This window comes from Coptis chinensis, chromosome 6 (assembly GCF_015680905.1).
Source record: "Coptis chinensis isolate HL-2020 chromosome 6, ASM1568090v1, whole genome shotgun sequence".
Lineage (NCBI taxonomy): Eukaryota > Viridiplantae > Streptophyta > Magnoliopsida > Ranunculales > Ranunculaceae > Coptis > Coptis chinensis.
In genome coordinates this window covers 93,971,313-93,987,941 of record NC_141461.1, presented here as the reverse complement: position 1 = coordinate 93,987,941, position 16,629 = coordinate 93,971,313, and the positions used below count along the sequence as shown (strand labels likewise).

Below are 16,629 nucleotides of genomic sequence, written 5' to 3'. Positions count from 1 at the left end.
CTCCCACTTGGCAACAACCGTTTGTAGGTTTAGAGAGAATCTTCCCTATGAAGCCTATTTCTTCTTATCCAATTATAAGAAGGGGCATGACTCGACACTAGGTCCACCCTTCCCATAAGGTTTAATGGCTTGTCAAGCTAAACTCCCACTGTTTAAAATGGAAGTGATTGTTCATGTGAGTGAACCAGTCAACCCTATTGACATACATATGAGATGATAAACAATATAATGAGAATGCAATCGATCTGGAAAGAATGCATGTTTATTCATTAAACTAACAAAGTGTTCTTAGCATACTCACATCCTCTTTAACCCAATCATTTTTACATGTACAAGGAAGAGTTCTTTTGGAATAGGTTTGGTCAATGGATCCGCAACCATCTGATCAGTGGATATATGTTGTAGAACCACTTTCTTCTTCATTATCATTTGTCGTACGTAGTGGTGCTTTAACTCTATATGGTTGGTTCTTCCATGGTACTTTGGATCTTTAGCATATGCAAGAGCAGCCATGCTGTCAGTCCAGATATGAACTGGTTCAGCAGCTCTTGAGAACACTGACAAGTGTTTGATGAATCGTCTGAGTCATGGCAGAGCATCATGCAATATACTCAGCTTCCATAGTTGAAAGTGCTATGGAAGTTTGCTTCTTGCTGCTCTAGGATATAACACCTCAATTCATTATGTAGGTATATCCTGAAGTTGACTTCCTCTCATCAAGGTCTCCAGCCCAGTCGGCATCGGAGTACCCAATCAGCTTAAGATCTTTCCCTTGGTAGACAAGCGAGTAGTCCACGGTGCCTTTTAGATACCTCATTATCTTCTTGACAGCCTTCCAGTGTGCGACCCCAGGATTTGTTTGGAACCTTGATACTAACCCAACTGCATAGCAGATGTCTGGCCTTGTACACAACATTGCATACATAAGGCTTCCGACTGCGCTTGAGTATGGTACATTTTTCATAGCCTGAGTTTCAGTAGGATACTTGGGAGACATTTCAAAACTCAAAAACTCTCCTAGACTTACTGGGAGATCCATTTGCTTGCAATTAGTCATGTTGAATATTTCCAAAACCTTCTTGATGTATGTATCCTGAGACAAAGATAACAAGCGTTTGGGTCGATCCTGAGTTATTTTAACTCCTAAGACATAACTAGTTTCATCCATGTCCTTCATTTCAAAGTTTAATTACAACCACTCCTTAGTAGAATTTATCAATGCCTTGTTGTTACCTGCTAACAAAATATCATCCACATATAGAGATAGAATCACAAAACCATTTTTAGATCTTTTGACATATACGCAATGGTCCTCATTTACCATTTCAAATTTGTCTTGAAACATAGCTTCATGGAATCTCATATTCCACTGTCTAGAGGCCTATTTTAAACCATATATGGATCTGTTTAGTTTACACACTTTGTGTTCCTGACCCTTGGTTGAAAAACCAGTAGGTTGATCCATATAGATTTTCTCTTGCAATTTTCCATTGAGAAAAGCAGTTTTGACATCCATCTGGTAAAGCTCTAAATCTAAGTGGGCAACCATTGACAAGAGGAGACGTATGGAGGCAAATCTCACTACTGGTGAGAAGGTGTCCTCATAGTCTATTCCTTCTTTTTGGGTGTAACCTTTTGCAACAAGCAATGCTTTGAATTTGTCTATGTTCCCTTCCGCATTTTTCTTGATCTTGAGAACCCACTTGTTCCCAATAGATCTCCTGTTTGGAGGTAGATCAACTAAGTCCCATACTTTGTTTTTCTTCATCGACTCCAATTTTTCCTTCATAGCTCCCATCCACTTACTTGTATTGGACCCAGAAATAGCCTCCTTGACCGTTTTAGGTTCATCAGATATTTATGTAAGTGCATTGGTCATATTTATCTCCCCTTCAATCTCAAACCGACGTTTGGGGATATGGCCTCTAACACTCTTACGAGATTGGGATTAAGCAATCAGTTGACCAATGCCATTGTCATTGGAATCAAGGTTGATGAAAGTTTCATCTTCGCCTTGTTTAACAGCAGTTATAAGGTTGTCAACTTCATAAAGTCGTAGATCCTTATCAACCTCACCCCTCATTAGGTATTGATCCTCTAAGAATCTGACGTTACATGCTTCTATTTTTGTGACATTCCCTTGAGTATCCTCTCCTAGGAAGATATACCCTTTAGAAGTCTCACTGTATCTTATAAAGACACACTTCTTTCTAGGAGCACTCAACTTCCCAAATTCTCAATTTTGAGAAGTGACAAAGGCTGCACACCCCCATGGTCTAAGGTAGTTCAAAACGGGTTGTCTACCAGTCCATAGTTCATATAGTGTTTTGTCAACAGATTTTGAAGGAACTAGGTTAAGTATGTGTGCAACCATTAACAATGCATCACCCCAAAATGAGATGGGCAAGTTAGCCTGAGCCATCATAGACCTAACCATGTCCAGCAGGGTTCTATTCCTTCTCTCAGAGACACCATTCTGCTGAGGGGTATAAGGAATAGTTAGCTGTCTAGCTATACCCTTATTTTCACAGAGTTCCTTAAACTCATTAGAAAGATACTCACGTCCGCGGTCAGTTCTTAAGGTCTTTATTGTCCAATCAAGTTGATTCTCAACAAGGTTCTTGTACTTTTTAAAACAGTCCAAGGCGTCTGATTTGTGAGACATCAAGTACACGGTCCCATAACATGTATAGTCATATGTGAAGGTAATGAAATACAAGCCCCATGCCTTGCTGTTACATTCATTGGTCCACAGATGTCTGAGTGAATAAGTTGTAAAGGATAAGTTGCTCTTTGGGCTTTCCCAAAAGGTTTCTTGGTGGCCTTTCCAGCAAGACAACTTTCACAAGTTTCCATTTTAACAGAGGTTAAGTTACCTAACAACCCTCCCCTTGCTAAACGGTCTATCCTACTGTGTCCAATATGTCCTAGTCTAGCATGCCACAATTGGCAACCAACCATTTTAGACATAAAAACTTCAGTTTGTGCTAAGTGTAATGTCATAAAAAAATCCATTAAATAAGCATGACCTATCAAACTGTTATTCGAAAATATCTCAAACGAGTTTTGGAAAAAATTAAACACATAGGATTCTTGAAGTAATTTCAAAACTAATAAAAGATTTCTCCTAATTGAGGGTACAAAGAGTACTTCTGCAACAAAGATGAATCTCCCACTCGCAAAATCCAACCTAGAAGTGTCTGTGCCCAAAACATCAGCTACACTTTGGTTTCCCATGTGGACTCCCCGAGTTCCTTGTGGAAGTTTATGGAAATCTTCAAACGGGGACCTATCGGCTTATGTGGTGCATCCGCTGCTGAATCTACAATCCAATATTGTGATGAATCAGACATCATGACAGTACTTAACACATTGACAGTACTTAAAGTAAAACTTACCTCAGGAGAAGGACATGCCCTAGCATAGTGTCCCATCTGATGACAACGGAAGCATTCAACACTAGTCATGTCTATCGACTTCCTAGGTTTCTTTTCTTTGGGTCGGGGCTTGGCCTTTTCCTTGCCTTTCCCTTTTCCACTTTTCTTGTTCCAAGGAGCCTTTCTCCTTTTGGAGTTGACAACATTTGCTTCAGTTTGAACAACAGGCTTTTCATTGAGAAGCCTTTGTTCCTCAAGTTCACATTTCCTTTGCACCTGTGCAAAATTTGTGATACTGTCGTCATGCGTCAAGATAAGATGAAATTGTTCCCAAGTTTTAGGTAAAGACCTAATGACAACTTGAATTTGCTGTTCATTTGACAAGACCTATCCTGCTTGGGCTAACTCAGCAACCATGTTCCTCATCACCGTGCAATGTTGTGTCATACAGGTATGAGGAAGCTTGATAAATTTGTCAAAGCTCATTTGTAGCCTCTTCAGCTATGCAGTAGTCATACCCCCAAGGTCCGCCTTTACTGCTTCCCATAGCTTTTTAGCCAATCCAATGCTATCATACCGCATCATGAAGTCATTCCTTATGGTGCCAAGTATGGCAATTCGGGCAACATTGTCTATGCTTGTATACTCATTGTACTTCCTAAGTGCAGCAGTATAAGCAGCTTGTGTTAATCCTTCGGCGGTAGGTTCTGCTTCTGTCTCAGTTATTACGTCAATGACCTTCCTATCTGCCAGAATTAGCCTAACTTTCCTAGACCAAAGTTTGTAATTCTTATCGTTTAACAAGTCCTTTTCAGGTAGCATGGTAAACGGGGATTTTCCATCGGGTGCCATTCTATCAAGTTTGAATTCCAAAAAAAAATAAGATACTACGAAGAAGAATCATCTCTTAAAATAAATCTAAGTAATCCACATTTTTACATATGAGATGATCATGATAATCTATTAGCATGATTCTAGCCATTAAATAAAATCAATGCATTTGACTATCAATAACATAGAATATGCAAAAAAATCTACTACTTAAATTTCCATTTAATAAAATTGTTTCGACAAAAAAGACTTTTCTATCTTTCAAAAACAATGTGGAACTAAAAAGAGCTAGTCAACCATGAACATAGAAACGTCCTGGGTGCCTAGGGGGGTCATCCTCATCCTCACAGTCACTATCAGCTATTTGAAAAATGCTAGCCACTTCCTCTTTTTCCCTGTGTGGTGGGAAAATAAACCCTGATGGCACGTCATATGGATTTGGTTCCTTAGCATCGTCCCATAACCGATGTAGGAGAGATTTAAGTGGTCGAGCCTTATTCCTATCTTGAATAGGACTGGGGCTCTTTGGTGTATATTCTGGTGATGGTGGCTCTGTCTTTATCCTATCAAATTTCAAGACAGTACGCTTCAAAACTCTCCTATATTGGTTTGCAATCATGCGTTTCTTGGAAGCCCGTCTCCCAAGATCTGGTTCAATTTTCCTACAAGTCTCGGGTCTATGCGACTTAGGCATTGTGCCTTAGTTTTCATATGACCGTTGATAGAAAATAGACAATTTTATTTACATGCAATAGTAAAAATCAGATTTAAGTAATTACTGCATGGTAAAAATAAACATCCTAATGTCAATTTTTAATCGTGAAAAAATACATGTGAAAAATCCTAAAATTTCTAGAGAAATAATCTTAGAAAATAAATTTCCATGTAAAAATTTCTAAGGAAAAAAATTTTCTAGAAAAAAATTACCACTAAAATTTTAATTAAAAATTGCCAAATTATTTTCCATAAATAATTTATTTTGCAAAAAGTTTTTAAGTAATTTCTAATTAATTTTAAACAACCTGATTATTTAAAAATTAATTAAAAGATTTTGAAAAAAATACAGTTTTCAAAAAAAATTAGTAGATCACAAGATCAAAACTACAAACAAAAGCATGCAAACTATGAAAAACATGACTCATGTATGATCCATAATAGAAGCTGATGATCTCATTATACATTATACATGTTGATATCCGGTAGAAGAGGAAGGCTTTTTTTGGATGCTAGTTTACCGATGTTGTCATCCATTATACCGATGCAATATCTGGTTGATAGTCAAATGCATTATACCGATGCAATACCTGTAACTACATGATATCCATTATACATGTTGATATCGGTTTGGATGCTGAGTATATTGCATCGAGCTAGGTTTTCTATGGTTTGCATGCTTTTGTTTGTAGTTTTGATCTTGTGATCTACTATTTTTTTTTTGAAAAATTGTGTTTTTTTTTTCAACATTTTTTAATTAATTTTTAAATAATCAGGTTGTTTAAAATTAATTAGAAATTGCTTAAATTTTTTTTTGCAAAATAAATTATTTATGGGAAATAATTTGGCTATTTTTAATTAAAATTTTAGTGGAATTTTTTTTTCTAGGAATTATTTTTTCCTTAGAAATTTTTACATGGAAATTTATTTTCTGAGATTATTTCTCTAGAAATTTTAGGATTTTTCACATGTATTTTTTCACGATTAAAAATTGACATTAGGATGTTTATTTTTACCATGCAGTAATTATTTAAATCTGGATTTTTACTATTGCATGTAAATAAAATTGTTTGTTTTCTATCAACGATCATATGAAAACTAAGGCACAATGCCTAAGTCGCATAGACCCGAGACTTGTAGGAAAACTGAACCAGATCTTGGGAGACGGGCTTCCAAGAAATGCATGACTGCAAAGCAATATAGGAGAGCTTTTAAGGGTATTGTCTTGAAATCTGATAGGATAAAGATAGAGCCACCATCACCATAATATACACCGAAGAGCCCCAATCCTATTCAGGATAGGAATGAGGCTCGACCACTTAAATCTCTCCTACATCGGTTATGGGACGATGCTAAGGAACCAAATCCATATTATGTGTCATTAGGGTTTATTTTCCCACCTCACAGGGAAAAAGAGGAAGTGGCTAGTATTTTTCAAATAGCTGATAATGACTGTGAGGATGAGGATGACCCCCCTAGGCACCCAGGACGTTTCTATGTTCATGGTTGACTATCTTTTTTTAGTTCCACATTGTTTTTGAAAGATAGAAAACTCTTTTTTGTCGAAACAATTTTATTAAATGGAAATTTAAGTCGTAGATGTTTTGCATATTCTATGTTATTGATAATCAAATGCATTGATTTTATTTAATGGCTAGAATCATGCTAGTATATTATCATGATAATCTCATATGTAAAAATGTGGATTACTTAGATTATTTTAAGAGATGATTCTTCATTGTAGTATCTTACTTTTTTTGGAATTCAAACTTGATAGAATGGCACCCGATGGAAAATCCCCGTTTACCATGCTACCTGAAAAGGACTTGTTAAACGATAAGAATTACGAACTTTGGTCTAGAAAAGTTAGGTTAAATTTGGTAGATAGGAATGTCATTGACGTAATAACCGACAGACGTATGAACCCCACCAAGGATTAACACAAGTCTGTTTATAATCGTTGCGCTTAGGAAGCGACAATGAGTATACAAGCAGAGACAATGTTGCCTGAATTTCCATACTTGGCACCATGAGGAATGACTTCATGATGCGGAATGATGGCCTTGGAAGCAGGAGGCTACAAATGAGCTTTGACAAATTTATCAAGCTTCTTTATACCTCTATGACACAACATTGCACGGTGATGAGGAACATGGTTGCTGAGTTAGCCCAAGCAGGACAGGTCCTGTCAAATGAACAACAAATTCAAGATGTCATTAGGTCTTTACCTAAAACTTGGGAACAATTTCGTTTTATCTTGACGCATGATGACAGTATCACAAACTTTGCACAGGTGCAAAGGAAATGTGAGCTTGAGGACAAAGGCTTCTCAATGAAAAGCCTGTTGTTCAAACTGAAGCAAATGTTGTCAACTCCAAAAAGAGAAAGGCTCCTTGGAACAAGAAAAGTGGAAAAGGGAAAGGCAAGGAAAAGGCCAAGCCTGACCCACAGCAAAAGAAACCTAGGAAGTCGATAGACATGACTAGTGTTAAATGCTTCCGTTATCATCAGATGGGACACTATGCTAGGGCATGTCCTTCTCCTGAGGTAAGTTTTACTTTAAGAATCTTGTCAATGTGTTAAGAAATCTTGTCATCTTTGTCCCGATTCATCACAATATTAGATTGTAGATTCAGCAGCGACAGACCACATAAGCCGGGATAAGTCCCTGTTTGAAGATTTCCGAAAACTTCCACAAGGAACTCGGAGAGTCCACATGGGAAACCAAAGTGTAGTTGATGTTTTGGGCACAGGCACTTCTAGGTTGGATTTTGCGAGTGGGAGATCCATCCTTATTTTAGAAGTACTCTTTGTACCCTCAATTAGGAGAAATCTTTTATTAGTTTTGAAATTACTTCAAGAATCCTATGTGTTTAATTTTTTCCAGAACTCGCTTGAGATATTTTCGAATAACAGTTTGATAGGTCATGCTTATTTAATGGATTTTTTTATGACATTACACTTAGCACAAACTGAAGTTTTTATGTCTAAAATGGTTGGTTGCCAATTGTGGCATGCTAGACTAGGATATATTTGACCGATGGGATAGACCTTAAGCAAGGAGAGGGTTGTTAGGTAACTTAACCTCTGTTAAAATGGAAACCTGTGAAAGTTGTCTTGCTGGAAAGGCCACCAAGAAACCTTTAGCGAAAGCCCAAAGGGCAACTTATCCTTTACAACTTATTCACTCAGACATCTGTGGACCAATGAATGTAACAGCAAGGCATGGGGCTTGTATTTCATTACCTTCACAGATGACTATACATGTTATGGGACCGTGTACTTGATGTCTCACAAATCAGATGCCTTGGACTGTTTTAAAAAGTACAATAACCTTGTTGGGAATCAACTTGATAGGACAATAAAGACCTTAAGAACTGACTGCGGACGTGAGTATCTTTCTAATGAGTTTAAGGAACTCTGTGAAAATAAGGGTATAGCTAGACGACTAACTATTCCTTATACCCCTCCCCGAGAATGGTGTCTCCGAGAAGGAATAGAACCCTTCCGACATGGTTAGGTCTATGATGGCTCAGGCTAACTTGCCTATCTCATTTTGGGGTGATGCATTGTTAACGGCTGCGCACACACTTAACCTAGTTCCTTCAAAATCTGTTGACAAAACACCCTATGAACTATGGACTGGCAGACAACCCATTTTGAACTACCTTAGACCATGGGGGTGTGTTGCCTTTGTCACTTCTCAAAATCGAGAATTTGGGAAGTTGAGTGCTCCTGGAAAGAAGTGTGTCTTTATAAGATACAGTGAGACTTCTAAGGGGTATATCTTCCTAGGGGAGGATACCCAAGGGCATGTCACAAAAATAGAAGCACGTAATGTCCAATTCTTAGAGGATCAATACCCAATGAGTGGTGAGGTTGATAAGGATCTACGACTTTACGATGTTGACAACCTTATAACTGCTGTTGAATAAGGCGAAGATGAAACTTTCATCAACCCTGATTCCATTGACAATGGCATTGGTCAACTGATTGGTCAATCCCTAGCGTTTTGTTGGGGAGTAGCAACATAACTACGTTGGTGGATAACCCCATGTTTGGAAAAAAATTGTTACATGGTATGGGATATAAATTCGGATCCATTGTCAGATTGAAGGACTTGGATTTCATGAAAATGGTCATTAATGTTGCCATGGCCAGATATGAGTGAATGTATTTTAGAATAAAATTGAGTATGAACCATGGCAAAAAAAGATTGTAAATGCATTGCATTTTCAGATTTAACAGTCATAAGATAAATCCATGTAGCACGACTAAAATCATCGACAATAGTTAAGAAAAAACGAGCATTGGAATAGGATGGTAAATGAAAATGACCTCAAATATCACAATGAATCATTTGAAAAGGTCTAATAGTTTTTATTGAACTATAGAAAAAGATAAATGTGTTTGCTTAGCTTGCGGACATACATGACAAGTAGCATTATTGGAACTAGAAATAAAAGGAAACTGCTTAGCTAAAATATGCAAAGGAGTGGAAGAGAGATATCCTAAGCGATAGTGCTATAAATTAGTGGTGGTGGAGTTATAGGATGAGCAAATGGAAGCTAGTGCGGAAGCTAGTTGAAGATGGTAGAGTTCCCCATTAAGCGGTCCCAATCCAATCTTCTTCTTCGATAACTGGTCCTGAAAAAGGCAAGAATCATTAGTGAATATGACAGAGATAGGGTGAGACTTGACTAGTTCACTAATGGAAAACAAGTTAAAATGATAAGTGGGAACAAACAAAACGTTGTCAAGACGCAATAGAGGAGAGAGAATAACACTACCAACATGAGTGATTAAATGGTATGTTCCATTCGGAAGTTTAAGAGTGGAATGTGTTAAACACGTATGATAATGAGAAAACAGATTTAACGATAAACAAACATGATTGGTAGCACCAGAGTCGATGATCCATATGGATTTACAGAAACATAAGAGAGAAATACCTGTCAGGTTGGCTTGTAAAGTGGTGCTACCTGAATCAAGCAAACTAAGAAGTTCGTTGTATTGTTCTATGGAGAAAACAGGAGGATTGGAGTCTGTAGCAATCGAATTAGCTTAAGCAGGCTTGGGGGGATAACCGTGCAGTTTATAACATGTACCAATTTGATGTCCAACTCTGTTACAATGATTGCAAAACGAACGCTAGGAGAAGGGGCGTGCGCCCTCTGTTTGCCCTGGATCTGAAGGTGCGCGTCCTCTAGGCTGTTGCAAACCGCTATTGCTTTGCTGAGGTTTGAACGGGCCTGGTTTCGAAAAAGAAGCCCAATTGGGCTTTTTAAAGTGGGTACTCAGGGCAGCAGCGTATGGAGCAGAAGGAAGAGATAGTCCATGAATCTCTTGTTGTTTTTCTTTCTGTCGGATTAAAGAATAAATCTTGGGCATACGAGGAAAAGGATACATTAAGAGAACTTGATTGCGAATTAAATGGATGTAAAATGATCATCGAGGCCTTGCATGAATTTCATAGAACGACCATCTTCAATCTCTTTGGTAAAAGTAGATGCATGACCACAAGTACAAACAAGCATAGTAGACAAAAAACTTAATTCATCCCATAAAGATTTAAGCAAAGTGAAGTAAGCAGATATCGGACGGTTGTCTTGTTTGAGAAGAGTGATGGAATCCTTGAGTTGAAAGACCTTGGGTGCGTTAGTTTGTGAAAAATGGTCACCTAAATCTTTCCAGATTTTGGATGCAGAGTTGGCATAGAGGATGGTTCCACGGATATCTGGAGTAACAAAATTAAGAATCCATAAAGCAACGAGATCATCACATCGCGACCACTTGACTTTCTCTTTGGGAGTAATGAGAGGTGTGACGGAGCCATCGACAAAACCAAACTTATTTTTTGCTCGAAGTGCTCTAGAGATAGATCGTAACCATGTCGGATAATTGTAACCGGATAACAGAGGAGATACAAGAACAGCCGTGGGGCTATCTGAGTGGTGTACAAAGAAATGATCATCGGAGCCTGGAGGAGAGTCATTATTGGTGTTTGAGTCGTCAGCCATTGAGAATTGAGAGGAGACGGAAGCTTAGAGTGGCTAGGGTTAGGGTTAGGATCGAAATTAGTCTGATACCATGATAAATTAGAAAGAGATAGATTTGAGAGAATATTTACTTTATTAATTTTTACTATTTACACAGTTGTTTATATAGAGTTTACAAGTTCATAATCCGTACATATTGTTGCTTTCTCGTTAGTAGAGATCCTAAAACAAATAGGAAACAAACTGTACAAGCAAAGTTGAGAGTCGTCTAATGGAATGGAAAGCGCTGCGCGCTCTTGTTGTACTAGAATAGAGGGCGTGCGCGCTCTGACTTCTATTAATTATTGACCAAGAGAAAGACAATTGTATGTACTTCAGAAATGAGAAAATCAATCACTTTGGCAACAATTTTCTTACTAAGGATTAAGGAAGCATGGAAAAACTATCCTGCTGGAAATACTCAAAAGTCTTCTTGATTCTTGTGTTTAGCGTTTACAAGAGCGTTGCTATGCAGGCTACGGGCAACAAGGAGGCGAATTGAACATATGACTCTTGATTTCTTGAATCTCGACTAAGGAGGTGTCTATTTTGGAACTTCAAAAAATACTTTGTTTCTCTACTCGATGTCTAGACAAGCATACAAGAACCAGAAGAAATTAATGTATAAACAAATTAAACACACATGCATACAAGTACAGATGAATGTGTTGGCCAGAACAAGAAGAGATAAGTCCTGTACTAGCATCATAAAAATATGTACAACAAACAGTAAAAAAAGATGATCGATCGTCACCTAATCCAGCCAGGAAAACTTATAATTCCAAGCTAGCTAGTGTGCGAAACCTTGTTAACAAGGCAAAACTCAAAAAACATGATCGCAGGCCAACAAATTTTGGACTGGACTCGGGTTGGCCCGCCCAAGTTACACCCCCATCCACTCAAAACCAAAAACAAGACCCCCCAACCGAATGAACCGATTCAGCAAGTTACACAAAACTTTTAGCCCAAGCTTTATTTCTACCAAAACAAGTGTTCTTGGCGCCTTGAGCTAAAAACTCATTTCTAAAGAAAACAAAAAACCTAAAATTTTATAACCTTTCTCTCATTCTAAGTCTATCTATGGTCATGGAGCAGAAATTTCGACCTAATAATCTGACTACGTACAGAAGAACAACAAGAAGTTGGAGAATTTGCAGCGCCAAAAACAACCACATGGTCATATTACCTGTTGAGCAACTTCAGGTATAGGCCAATTCATAACCTGTAAGTTTACATGTCACCTAACCCTGATACAAGATAAGAATGGAACAACGGATAGCAGGGTAGCACATCCGCGGAGCCCCAAAGTTATTTGGTGCACATAGTGACATGTGAGAGTAGAGCGGCCATTAGATGCAATGGAAAACCCCATTAACGTACGAGAAGAGGAGATGGGCCGCGATATAAAGAGAAAAGAGAGAGAGAGAGAGAAGAAAAGAGATGGGCCGCAATATAAAGAGAAAAGAGAGAGAGAGCAGAGAAGAGAGGAAGAAAAAACCCGAGAGAGAGAGAGAGAGAGGTCAATCAAAAATCTATATTCCTGGAAGACTAGTAAGATCAGAGGTGTAGATCTGGTTAAGACACATTTCTTTCTTTACATTACTATTGGAACATATCGTTTATTGTATATTTTTTTATCAACTACAATGTTTGTCCACTAGAATCTTTATTGGATTCTTTTGATAGATTGTTGATATGTTAATCTGGGTTGTTCGTTGTTTTGGATGTAAGGGTGTTTTGCTTTTTCATTCTTGAAAATGGGTCCCCCCTAATTTTCTTGTTTGAATGAGGGTTTTCTTTGAATTTTGAGAATTGGGGATTTCTTTATAGTTCTTGTTTATGCCAAAAATTGAATAATTTTGGGATTTTATGGTGTAATTGGTTTTTTTTACAATAATAGGCCTTCTTCAATTTTCTCTTATAATCTCTACAGCGAAATTTCAATTTTGAGGCCTGTTCTTGTATTCTCATTGTTGCTTAACTTTGGATTTGAAGACAAGTGTAGCTATTGACATTTGCATCTGATCTTGTCCAGTTTCTCATGTTCCCTTTATCTTTAGGCCGGGTTTTTCGTATTAAATATTATATGCTACTAACATAGTAGGCGCTCATTTCTGTATTTGAGATGGATATTATACTGGAACTATGTCATTTGTCAATGTTGATGTCCTTTTGCTCTGCAAATTATATTTTTGCTAATGAGCTATACATGGATTTAGTATACTTTTGCGCACTTTCTTCATTGATATTCATTTTAATCTCTCAAAAAATGATTTTCACTGTTATTCATGCTTGTATCTTAATGATAAGTTGGTAGTAATTAATTAACAAGCACATGCATGCTTTCTCTTAAACGGACATGTTTGTGGACATCTTATATAATATCTTGAACAATTTTTTAATTTACGCTTATTAATTTGTTTAACGGACGACACTATATAAGTTGTGAAAGACACAATATAATATGTCCGTTTAAGAGAAAACCTATTAACAAACCTAACAAGAATAATGAAGATAATTACACAAGCACAATCTGTTTCAAGGTAGAATATGTATCTCAATTTGAGGGAAGTTACACCATCAAAGTGCATTCGATGAACTAGTGCATTTAGTGAATTGCACCTAAGCTAAGAGCTTCAGTTTTGAAGTTCAAGGTGTTGCTTGAGTTGCTTCACTAGATCTAGACATAGTTGCATTCCTCATTAAGGAACCTATGAGTTCCATTGACTTGTCAAGATGACAGAAGCAGAATCAAAATATATATTCGATCACCCGAATACTCACGAATCTTAGTGTGTGAATTTCTGGCTGGTTTAATTTGTTTATGTGGGGGTTTCTTTCTAAACAATGGTTTTCGTACATGTAGCTTTCATCTATCTTGATTGGTTTGTAGTTGCAATCCAATATTGGGTTTAGTTCTCCTTTCCATTCGTTTCAGCTCATCATCTTTAGGTATTGATCGATATTCCAGAGGATTTGTCTATTTATAGCATAATTCGAAGAAGAGGAGTGAAGATATGTTGATGGAGAAAAAAAATTAAAGATGTGTCGGATCATAGACCAAAACATCATTGTCGAATCTGTACTACCGGATGCCAAAGACAAATTGTCTTGTGAGGAGTGGCGAAGCCATGATTTTGTTCTAGGTTGAGCCAATGGTACATGCAGTTCTTTAACGAAATCATATTGCTAGTGTCATAGTGTGTACGAAAGTAGGAACACAATTAATAGACACGTATACAACTATTAGTTATATCATTTTAGAGTCTGATGACGAGCATTGTGCGATTGGCTAGTTAGATATATGTAGAGACTGCATCTAAAAGCCGGACAAGAATACGTACAAAAATAATAGACTGCATCGATCTGTTGCGTCTCTCCATTGTATCATTGTTTTTTGTTCTAAAAAAAATTATTTTGTTTTCAAGTTGCTTCTAAATCAAATTTTCAAATTTACATTTAAATATCTACTTATTTGATTAATTCAATTAACCCTGAAAAATATGACCACATAAAGATATAAAGGTTGGTCAAATTTCTCAATTTCAAAGACGACATTTTTTTAATCAATTAAAATATCACCATTATTCAAAAAAATTGGACAAAGAGATGAATAAGATGGAAATAATAAATACAAATATATTAAACTATTAATGAGAAGTTACCAAAATAAAATGAGACGATAAGTGAGGGAAGTTGCGGAGGGTTAATCTTTAGTTTTCATCTCGCGGTTGAATTAGATAAGGAGTAAAGTAAATTTATTACTCTTTTCAAAAACAAGTAAACAACACTAATTTTTGGGCTAAAATACAGGGAGAGAGAGAGTACTTGAGGTGAATAGTATATTTTTTTCTTGGAAAGTGAGAGTGTGCCGGGGCATACCCTGGTCCCTGGTCCTCCTAGCTCTACCACTGCTTGAGATACTACACATGATTTGTTGCACTCTTGAGGGATTGACGAAGGGGAACGAACCTTACCCAAGTGAAGTTGGTAGTTCGGGAACCTATTTCATAAAGGGTTATGAATGTGAACAGTATGTGGCTGTGTTTAAATTAAACCTGTTGACGAGGAGGCCTATGCAGATAACAATCCACATGACTGTTTATATGATGAGTACGTTGCCTTCAGGATTTAAATGTGGTACATTTGCTGGACAAGGGGATACAAGAGGAGTAGCGGCTTACCTTTTGGATCGCCCCTAAGGTGAACCTAAGTCTATTATATATATATATATATTACAGTTGAGGTTTGGGGATTTTTTGGGGTTCCACCGACAATCATTGTCACCAAGTATTCCATTTTTTTTTGAAAAAGATTCGTTTAAAATCCGTCTTTAATGATTAAAACGCGTTTAAATGTGTTTTGAAGGGTTTAAATGCGTTTATTACGATATTTTCAAAGTATCCCGTTTTAAATTTATATAATTCTATGTTGAAAATTTACTTAATTTATTATCTAAAACTTCCATATTCTTATTCTCTACATTCTTTACAAAATTGCAACCTCTAAAATTGTTTCTAGTGGTACTTGTCAAATTGTCTTGTAGTGTTGAGGCAAGAAATTTTTAAATATCATTTGTAGAATGACAGTTTTTATTTATTTATTTTTTTTGGAAAAGGTTATGGATTTTAGGCAGACCCAGCCCTACCTGTTGATTTAACTTCAAAGAGTTACATACTTCTCTAAGAGTATGATCATTAGAGGGAGAATCCTCACTACAACATCACTAGGCTCTACGCCTTACAATCATGAAAAACCCATGAACAATGCACTCGGAAACACAAACACACACAGAGATAACACAACATAAAACATGTACATCAAATATATGTCTACCACCAAACATAATTTTAATTTATCCCTCAAGACTGGATAATCATATATTCCTCAGATGTTTATGTGTTTTCTCAAAGCTATAAAAAAAATGGATCCACATTATTCACAACAAGAATATGATAAACCAAGAGTATCATCCGAAATCTCTTTGATATATCCATCAAGATTTTTACTTTTATATTTTTTCTTAGAAGCTTACTTAATCATAGCTAAAGTAAGACTAATTTCACCAGGTAAACGCCCCTTGACCACACTTGGAGAGGACCACACTTGGAGAGGGTTCTTTGGTAGTTCTCTTTGACCTAACTGTAGTCCATTCCTCATCTTGAGCTTCCTTCTAAACTCTCGACCTTGTACAAGATGGAGAGATAAGATGTATGGAACTTTATATCTCGTCTGTTGTTGCATGGGAGCACGAGCTAAGCCTGCTCACGAATCAGGTTATGGGAAGCATTTGTAACTACAACAATATCCACCTCTTTATTGGCAGCAAGTAACTCCATTGGAGGGGATACGAGTTCCACCTCCACTTCGTGACTTACATGATGCTCAAGTACATGTGAGGTACTATTACCTATTTGCTCAAGTTCAACTTCAGTGGCGGAAGAGTTAGCACCTTGTTCATTTTGTATCCTTGCTTCCTCCTATGCTCAGAGTGTGGGTTTTATAGTTTGTTACATTTTCATTTGTTATTTCTTTCAATTATAATCATAGTCAAACAAAATTTTCCATGTCTATCGTTAATTTTTTTTTTCCTGTTTTTATTGCGATTTTTATGTTTTAAATCTGTTTTCCGTTTTCTATTATCATAATAGCTAGGCTCATAATAGAAA

At 36.9% G+C, this 16,629-nt stretch overlaps 1 protein-coding gene across 1 annotated transcript; it reads right to left on the bottom strand.

Annotated features, from left to right (window-relative positions):
- Positions 1-10,351: 10,351 nt before the first annotated feature.
- Positions 10,352-10,942, bottom strand: LOC147495578 (uncharacterized). Its single transcript, XM_086568420.1, has one exon. The coding sequence runs from the start codon at positions 10,940-10,942 to the stop codon at positions 10,352-10,354; it is 591 nt and encodes a 196-aa protein (XP_086424546.1).
- Positions 10,943-16,629: the final 5,687 nt, after the last annotated feature.

Bases quoted from the DNA above. Each gene is read 5' to 3' on its own strand.
- LOC147495578 (XM_086568420.1), bottom strand. From the start codon at position 10,942: ATGGCTGACGACTCAAACACCAATAATGACTCTCCTCCAGGCTCCGAT.